This window comes from Pteropus vampyrus, unplaced genomic scaffold, assembly GCF_000151845.1.
Source record: "Pteropus vampyrus isolate Shadow unplaced genomic scaffold, Pvam_2.0 Scaffold137, whole genome shotgun sequence".
Taxonomy (NCBI): Eukaryota; Metazoa; Chordata; class Mammalia; order Chiroptera; family Pteropodidae; genus Pteropus; species Pteropus vampyrus.
Genome location: NW_011888918.1, coordinates 4,668,267 through 4,678,289, shown reverse-complemented (window position 1 = coordinate 4,678,289; position 10,023 = coordinate 4,668,267). Strand labels below are relative to the sequence as shown.

At 39.4% G+C, this 10,023-nt stretch overlaps 1 protein-coding gene across 1 annotated transcript in view; it reads left to right on the top strand.

Moving 5' to 3' along the window:
- Nucleotides 1-10,023, top strand: part of DDX11 (DEAD/H-box helicase 11) — a 37,369-nt gene that overhangs the window by 6,778 nt on the left and 20,568 nt on the right. Inside the window, exon 4 of the mRNA XM_023535195.1 lies at nucleotides 9,766-10,014. Within this exon, the coding sequence (XP_023390963.1) occupies nucleotides 9,766-10,014 (249 nt within the window). The remainder of the gene's footprint in view (nucleotides 1-9,765; nucleotides 10,015-10,023) is intronic.

The following is a 10,023-nucleotide window of genomic DNA, read 5'->3' as shown; positions in this document are numbered from 1 at the left end:
CTTAATCACCTCCTTAAAGGGTCTTTCTTTAGCATGGTCACATGGGGGTTACGGGTTTAACATCTGAATTTTGGGGGGACACAGTTCAGTCTATAAAAATGATCACTTCATTTTATTCTGGCGACTTCCTTCTTGAAGACCCCCATCCTTTTGCTCTAATCAGAATTAGTTGCTCCTTAGACCTACTTCACAGCTGTTGTGCTAGGATTTTCCTTTGCTCCTTTAAAAAAAAAAATCAACCTTACCGAGCCTAGTTAACATATAAGAAAATATAATCCTTTTAAGTCTACAATCTAAATGAGTTTTTTCATTTTTTTAAATAAATTTATTTACTTAAATTAATTTCAAGTATACAGTACATTGATTAGACATCTATATTGTTCATAAAATGATCCCCCCAATTGCTCCCTCCCTCCCCTGGCCCTCCACTTAGACATCATATTAATGCTAACTGCATTCCTTATGCCATGCTCCCCATCCCCATGCCCAGCTATCAACTACTAATTTGTACTTCTTTAACCCTTTACCCCATTCTCCCAGCCCCCCAAACCCCCTCCCTTCTGTCTGTCACCAAATTGTCCACTATATTTGTGAGTCTGTTTTTGATTAGTTTGTTCTTTTTGTTCCTTAGATACTGAATATAAGTGAATCATATAGTATTTGTCTTTCTCTGATTTATTTCACTCAGCATAATAACTTCTAGGTCCATCTATGTCATTGCAAATGGTAGAATTTCAATTTTTTTAATGGTTGAGTCATATTCCATTGTATATATGAACCATAATTTCTTTATCCTGTCTGTTGATGGGCATTTAGATTGCTTCTATATCTTGGCTATTGTAAATTGTTCTGCCATGAATATTGGAGTGCATAGATCTTTACGAATTATTATCTTGGTTTTCTTTGGATAAATACCCAGAAGTGCAATTGCTGGGTCAAAAAGTATATCCATTTTTAATTTTTTGAGAAACCTCCACTTTTTCTGTAGCAGCTGTACTAATTTGCAATCCTACCAACAATGTATGAGGGTTCCCTTTTCTCCACATCCTCACCAGTACTTGCTGTTTTTTGATTTAATGATGATAGCCATTCTGACAGGAGTGAGGTGATATCTCATTGTGGTTTTAATTTGCATTTCTCTGATGATTAGTGACCTTGAGCATCTTTTCATATGTCTGTTAGCCATCTGTATTTCCTCTTTGGAAAAGTGTCTATTCAGGTCTTCTGCCCATTTTTTAATTGGATTATTTGTTTTTTTGTTGTTGAGTTGTAGAAGTTCTTTATAAATTTTGGATATTAACCCCTTATCAGATGTATCATTAGCGAATATCTTCTCCCAAACAGTTGGTTGTCTTTTTGTTTTGTTGATGGCTTCCTTTGCTGTACAAAAACTTTTTAGTTTGATGTAGTCCCATATGTTTATTTTTTTCTTTTGTTTCCCTTGCCCAAAGAGATATATCTGAAAAGAAATTCCTGTTAGTAATATCAGAGAGTTTACTGCCTGTGTTTTCTTCTAGAAGTTTTATGGTTTCAGGTTTTACATTTAAGTCTTTAATCTATTTTGAGTCTCTTTTTGTATACAGTGTAAGAAGATGGTCCAGTTTCTTTTTTTTTTGCATGTATCTGTTCAGTTTTCCCAACACCATTTATTGAAGAGACTGTCTTTACCCCATTGCATATTCTTATCTCCTTTGTCACATATTAAGTGAGCGTATAGGTGTGGATTTATTTCTGGGCTCACTATTCTGTTCCATTGATCAGTGTATCTGTTTTTATGTCAGTACCATGCTGTTTTGATTACTATAGCCTTGTAGTATAGTTTGATATCAGGTAGTGTGATACCTCCAACTTTGTTCTTCTTTCTCAAGATTTCCATGGCTATTCGGGGATTTTTATGGCTCCATATAAATTTTAGGATTATTTTTTCTAGCTCTCTGAAAAATGCCATTGGTATTTTGATAGAGATTGCATTGAATCTATAGATTGCTTTGGGTAGTATGGCCATTTTAACAATGTTGATTCTTCCTACCCATGAACAGGATATATGCATCCATTTATTTGTAACTTCTTCAATTTCTTTTTTCAATGACTTACAATTTTCTGAAAACAGGTCTTTTACCTTTTTAGTTAATTTGATTCCCAAATATTTTATAGTTTTCGAGGCAATTGTAAATGAGATTATTTTCTTAATTTCTCTTTCTGAAAGTTCATCATTGGTGTATAAAAATGCCACTGACTTCTGAATATTTATTTTGTAACCTGCTACTTTACTGAATTCATTGATCAGTTCTAACAGTTTTTTGGTAGACTCTTTAGAGTTCTCTACATATAGTATCATGTCATCAGCAAATAACGAGAGTTTTACTTCTTCCTTTCCAATTTGGATGCCGTTTATTTCTCTTTCTTATCTTATTGCTGTGGCTAAGACTTCCAATAAAATGTTGAAGAGGAGTGGTGAAAGTGGGCATCCTTGTCTTGTTCTTGATCTTAAGGAAAACGCTTTTAGCCTTTCCCCATTGAGTATGATGTTAGCTGTAGGTTTGTCATATATGGCCTTTATTATGTTGAGGTATGTTCCCTCTATTCTCACTTTGCTGAGAGTTTTTATCATAAATGGATGTTGGATTTTGTTGAACGCATCTATTGATATGACCATATGGTTTTTATCTTTCAATTTGTTAATGTGGTGTTTCACATTAATTGATTTGTGGATATTGAACCAATCTTGCATCCCAGGAATAAATCCAACTTGATCATGGTGTATGATATTTTTAATGTATTGCTGAATTCGGTTCACTAATATTTTGTTGAGGATTTTTGCACCAATGTTCATAAGAGATATCAGGCTATAGTTTTCTTTTTTTTTAATGTCTTTGCCTGGTTTTGGAATCAAGGTAATGGTGGCTTTATAAAAGGAGTTAGGGAGCCTTCTCTCTTCTTGAACTTTTTGGAATAGTTTGAGAAGAATAGGTGATAATTCTTCTTTGAATATTTGGTAAAATGCACCTATGAAGCCCTCTGGTTCAAGACTTTTGTTTTTTGGGAGGTTTTTGATTACTGATTCTATTTCATTGGTGGTAATCGGTTGGTTCAGATTTTCTGTTTCTTCTTGACTCAGTCTTGGGAGATTGTATGTTTCTAGGAATGTGTCCATTTCTTCCAGATTGTCCAATTTGTTGGCATATAATTGCTCATAATACTTGCTTATGATCCATTGCATTTCTGTGGAGTCTGTGGTTATTTCTCCTCTTTCATTTCTGATTTTACTGATTTGAGTTCTCTCTCTTTTTTCCTTGATGATTCTGGCTAAGGGTCAATTTTGTTTATCCTTTCAAAGAACCAGCTCTTGGTTTCATTAATCTTTTGTATTGTTTTTCTAGGCTCTATATCGTTTATTTCTGCTCTGATCTTTATTATTTCCTTCCTGCTATTCATTTTGGTCTTTGCTGTTCTTTTTCTAGTTCTTTTAATTGTGAGGTTAGATTATTTATTTGAGCTTTTTCTTGTTTCTTGAGGTAGGCCTGTATTGCTATGAATTTCCCTCTTAGGGCTGTTTTTGCTGTGTCCCACGAATTTTGATTTGTAGTGTTTTCATTTTCATTTGTCTCTAGGTATCTTTTGATTTCTTCCTTGTTTAGTAGCATGTTATTTAGCCTTCATGTGTTTATGTATTTTCCAGGTTTGTTTTTTTATAATTGATATCTAGTTTCATACCATTGTGATTAGAGAAGGCGATTGATATGATTTCAGTCTTCTTAAATTTATTGAGACTTGATTTGTGTCCTAACATGTGATCTGTCCTTGAAAACATTCCATGTGCACTTGAGAAGAATGTATATTTTGCTGCTTTGGGGTAAAATGCTCTGAAAATATCTATTAATTCCATCTGTTCCAGTATATTTTTTTAGGCCCATTGTTTAGGCCCATTGTTTCTTTGTTCTTTGCCTGGAAGATCTGTCCATTGATGTCAATGAAATGTTAAAGTCTTCTACTATGAGTGTATCACTCTTGATCTCTCTTTTTATGTCAGTCAATAATTGCTTTATTTATGCCGATGCTCTTATGTTGGGTGCATATATGTTTACTAGAGTTATGTCCTCTTAATTTATCGATCCCTTTATTATTATGTAATGCCCTTTTTCATCTCTAATTATAGCCTTTGTTTTAAAGTATTTTTTATCTGATGTAAATATTGCTACCCCGGTTTTTTTTTTCATTTCCGTTTGCGTGAAATATCTTTTTCCATCCCTTCACTTTCAGTCTGTGAGTGTCATTTGATCTCACTAATTGTGGGAATTGGTTGCACCCTCAAGATAAGAGTAGTTGTGTGGGGGATGACCCCACTGAGTGGGATTTGCCCTAGCAAGCTTGTGTACTTGTTGCAACCACCCTTTGTGTGTTCCACTAATGGGACTAGTAAGGAGTTGCTCCGTTGTGGTCTGGTGCCAGCCTCTGGATGAGTTGGTTTTGTGGCTCCTTGGGAGGGGCTCCCCCGTAGGCCAAGGTTAGCTGCTATTGATTGCTCAGGGCTACCTGGTGGGAACTACAGACAGATCCGCTGATGGTTGTTGCCTATGCTGGATCTGTAGATAAGTGAAGAGACAACGCTGTAGGCAACAGTCAGTTATCCCCCCTCCCTGACCTATGGTAGTTTAGCAGAGGGTCCAGTGCTCCTCAAGGCCTGATACTGCCTGTCAGTGTCTGTAAGTTTCTGAAACTGGATGAGCCTCTGGGTGATAGGCATGTTAGGTGGTGCAGGGACCCCAGGGTCTATTGAGTAAATTTCCCCCTGCCACTGCAGGGTCAGTTTACATGTCAATGCTTTCTCTGTGGCTCCCTGTACAAGTTTACACTCATAGTAAGGTCAGCTGCAGCCCACCTTGTGCCTTGAATATGCTACCCCAGAGCAGGGGCAGCTGCCTATCAACATGCAGCAGGCACTTTGTGTATTGGATGGGACAGGAGCTCAGGGAGTCAAGGGCCATCAGGCCAATACAGACCCCTGCAATCCTATCAGGAGATAACGCAGCTCATACAGGCAGCAGTAGTCTGTCCACAACTGTTTTCCTTGAAGTGCGTTCACTGCACTAGCCAAGGTGTGTTGCCTGCTCTGACTGCACAACCCCAGAACCAAGCAGGGCGGCTGAGGCTGCCTGTCAATGGGCTGCAGGCACTTTGTGGCTTGGGTGAAGTGGGATCTCAGGGAGACAAGGTCTGTTTGGCTAATGCAGCCTCAGTTTTACTACAGCTTTCTGCTCTGAAATGCGTCTCATAGTGCTGGTCGCCTCCTGGCAATGGACTAAATGAGTTTTGACGAATGTAAACACCCATATCACTGCCACCACAATCAAGATGCAGAACATTTCCATCACCCTAAAAAGTTTGTCATACCTCTTGGAAGTTGTTCCCTGCTGCTGTTCTGCACTTCCACTTAACCCCAGCCCCAGCCACAGTCAGTCATTGATCCACGTTCTGTTTCTGTACTATAGTTTTTTTCCCACTGTTTCGTAAACATGGAATTATATAGTATGTTCTCTTGGGTCTGGTTTCTTTTGCTCAGTCAGCATAATATTTTGAGGTTCATCCATGTCGTTGTGTATATTCTTTCCTTATTTTTTTCCGTGTTGGATTCTGTGTTTTTTGGATTCCATATCTTCTTGATTCACTTCTCGAGTAGGGTTGTATAGGAGGTGAGTTTTTAAGACTTTGCTGGTCTGATAATGTATTAATTCTGCCTTTTCTCTTGGTTGGAGTTGATAGTTTAGTTAAGCATATAATTCTAGTTTCAAAGTAATTTTCCGTCACAATTGCTCCCTCTATTCTCTTCTAATTTCCATTGTTGCTGTTGAGAAGTTCATTGGCAACCTGCACCTCAGTCCTTTGTGACCTCATGCCACCTCACTATCCAAACTTTTCAGAATCTTCTCCTTATCCTTTTTGCATGTTGATAAGCCTGCCGTGCATGTGTTTAACTTGTTGTGCTGGCCACTCGATGGGCACTTTCCATCTGGGGCCTCTACCTCTCAGTTCTGAGACATTTGCTTATATTTAATAATAATCTTCATGGTCCTCCCATTCATTAGGTTTTGGACCTCCTGGTTAATCCTGTAATTATGTTTTATTCTGATTGCCCATCTTTTTGGGCACCGGTGCTTTTTTTGTTTTGTTTTTGCTTTAAATTCTACTTTCTCAAGATTTATTTAAGTTTATTGCCCAGTCTTTCTATTCAGTTTATTTTGGTTGTCATCTCTTTAGTATTTAAGAACCTGTTCTTATTCTCTGATTTTTAAAAATAGCATCCTGTTTTTATTTCATGGAAATAATCTTTCTGAAGATATTAATTATAGTAGTATTTTAAAATTATTTTCTCCTACATTGTCTTCTCCTCTTCCTTCTACACACACACACCCAAGTTTGGTTTCTGTATTGTGTTTGGAGGCTTTTCTCAAATGTCTGGCAATCCTTGGTGTTTTAGAAAAAACTACTATAAGGCCAAGTGAAAGGCCTGTGGTGCAGGCTGGCTAGGGACCAGTGGGCTGGGCCTCTCTGTTGGGGCCTCCAGTTGTCAGTATCTGTAAAATTTTCCCTAGAGCCATCCAGATTTTTCAGAGAAGGCTCCTCTATCTGGACTCTTGCCTAGTGAATCTAAACCTGACAGTATTCTTGATTGTTTCCAGGAGAAGTGGCTTCACATACACAGTCTTTCACTTAATGCTCTGCTTTCAGCCTGGCCCTTTCCCACACTTCACTCAGCCTGCTGTCTCCAGGGCCCTCCTGGCTCCGCTTCACCAGAGAATAACTTTCTGTCTTCTGTGAGGAGTGGGGACTGCAACCTTAGGATCTAATTATACCTTAAAAGAATTTCTGTTAATCCCTTTGTTTTCAGCACCATGCCTTGTCTCTGCTGGTTTCTGGGCATTTCTGAGGGGGAATCGGGAGATCTCTGTAGGCACCTAGGCTTAGTGTCCTTTACTCTACTAGGTCACTTCCATTTCTCAGCTTTCAGTCTCTCCTAAAACTTGTCCCTGCTTCCACTTCCTTTGTTTTTGTGGGTGTAAACCTCTTTTATTCCTTCGGTGTAATTTTAGTTTGTTTCAGAAAAGGACATAGACGAGCACATGTTCATTCTGGCTCCTTTAACCTGAGGCCCACCTCCTCCCTCTCAGGTCTTTCCGTCTCGCCCATTGCAGGCATCCTCTTCCTCTACTCAGCTCTTCATGTGGATGCTGTCAGTTCTGAGGCCTCATCTTGTCGTGTACTTCAGTTACCTTCACATTCCGGTGTCTTCCACATCACACCCCTAATAGAGTTCCTCTCCTGTCCTTGTGCCCTCCTGCCTGCAGGGGGTGCCATGCTGTTAAAGGTTGTGCTTCACCTTGTGATTGGCTGCCTGATGATGCCTGTTTTCCCTTTAAGAGTAACCTTCTTAATCCATTCATGAGTCTGCCACATTGAGTTGACCTCTTGCCTTTGTGCCCACTAAACCTTGTATAGGATTGCAGTTCTGGGAGTTATAAAACCTAGAGTCCATGCCCTAGGGGTCCAGGAAACCCTTCAAATCATGTGTTTAAGTTTGTGCCTTTGGGCATTTTCTAGGGAGCTCTGCAGCTCTGTATTCCCAACATTAAGCCCCTTGCTTGCCATGATGAAGGTGTTTAGAATGAATGAATTTACTTGTCTCTTCATACGTTTTTTTTAATTGCGTTATCTTGCATGTTACCCCATGAAATAACATTGCTCAAAGGTAGGTATACTGTGTGTGGGCACTTTATTAAATTTGTTTCATAACCGAGATGAACATTTAGTTATACATCCTTTTAACATTTTCCAATCTAAAATTTTTGTGGCCTTATTACAGAATATAGAACTGCAGGGGTTTAATTATCTTTTTCTCTGTGTTGGAGTATACTCACATTTGTTTCTGGAAGAAAACTTTGACCATCCTTTCAGGAACTTCCTCAGCTCTCTTTCAAGTGGTAGGTGCTGGCTCTCTAACCAGGTGTCTGTCCCTGGACCATTGTTACAGGGAGGCGTCTTGCCTACCTTTAGCTTAGTGACAGCTAAAGCTGATAGCTCCCATTTATAGACAGTGTAGAATGGCCACCCTCCAGGTTTTCTTGGGGAGTGCCGTCTTCAAGTCTTTGCTACTTGGTATTTATCAAAAACTGACGGAAATGGTATATTTGGGGCTTTTCTAAAGATATGTGAACTATCCATTCTTCAGAAGTGTCAGTCTGTCACAGGGCCTTCTGAGAATTTGATAAAAGCTAATGGATCCTCAACCCAGGATGATGATAATTTTATTACTAATAATAGCAAAAAAAAAAAAAAAAGCTCCAGTTGCTCACTTATATACCAGATATTCTTCTAATCCTGGTGTAGGTATTAACTTTTATGTGTGTTAACTTAATACAGCAGCTCTGAGGAAGGTACGACTGTTATTTCCATTTTGCATTTATATAAACAAGCCTAGAGAGGTTAGCCTAAAGTCACAGCTGCTAAGTGGAGGAGCCAGTATTTGACTCAGGCAGGCTGGCTGTGGAGTCTGAAGCCTTAGCCTCTATACTCTGTTACCCTCAACTCTATAGACACACATGCATTTCACCTACAGTTCATTCAAGCCCAAGTTAGGTTCAGAACCTCACTCTGGATACTCCAAGATCACCCCTGGGTTAAGCAGGCTCAGGGAGCTGATGGGCTGGACCAGAAGGTACTGGCCCCTCCAGAGACTTACCTGAACTGAACAGCCATTTGAACACCAGAAGAAGCAGCTTTGTGAAACTCACTGCAGCAGCCTCTCTAGAAGGACTGTGTTAGTCTGTTCACGTTGCTGTAACAAAGTCCCACAGACTAGGGGCTTAAGCAATGGAAATGTATTCTTTCACAGTTCTGGAGGTCAGAAGTCTGAAATCAAGATGTTAGCAGGGTTGGTTCTTTCTGAGGGCAGAGAGAAAAGGATCTCCTCAGGCCCCTTTCCTTGGCTTGTAGTTGGCCTGTTGACATCAGCTTTAAAAAGACAGCAAGGGTCTTCTCCCTGTAGATCACCCTCCTTCTATGCATGCCTCTGTGTCCAAATTTCCCCTTTTTATAAGGACATCAGTCATTGGATTAGCGCCTATCTCATCTCATTACATATCAAATACATATGTAATGACTACTTCCAAATAAGGTCACATTATGAGACACTGAGGGTTAGGACTTTGACATATGAATTCTGGGGAGAAACGATTAAACCCATAACATAGATCCACAGGCAAGATTCTGAGCAATTGGTTTATGTTCTTCAGAGCAATCGGTTGGCTTTACAGTGATACACAGTGATTTCGAACACTGTGACTCATGGGACTGTTCTGTCTGCACCTTGGCCACATTAAGGTGTACAGGCAAATGTCGCTCAGCACGTATATGGGATTTTATGCTCCGCATTTTTTGGCTTTAATTCTTTTGGGGGCTATTTAATTTCTCACCTTCTTCCAATTTTGTTAATTTGCAGTAGTTATGTGTAACCTGATAAGCCACTTTAAATTTTTAAAGAACATTTTTATTCCTTTAAATTAATTTAGGAACATTTATTTTTATTTCTTCGTTTGTCCTGCTTCTATTGGCTATTCTCTTGCTAGTTGCCTTCCTTTCCTAGGCTGGTCTTAGAGCACCCTCTAATATTTAAAGTCACACCTTCCTTGAAAGCTTTATTAAAATGGGAAAGATCCTTTGGGAAGCTTTGTTTTTTGTTCTGAATTTCTGAAAACATTTTTCTTCCTCTAGGGAAAATCCTTAAGTCTTATTTGTGGGGCCCTTTCCTGGCTCCGTGACTTTGAAAAGAAGAAACGTCAAGAGGAGGCACGAGTCCTTGAAACTGAAACTGTCCCCTTAAGTGATGGGAAGCATCAGCCCTCATTTCTCTCATCCTCCGGTCAAGAGACCCCAGACACCCTGAGGCCTGTTGGAGAACCTGACTGGGTTACTCAGTTTGTGCAGAAGAAAGAAGCAAGGGACCTGGTGGACCGACTGAAGGTGAGTTCC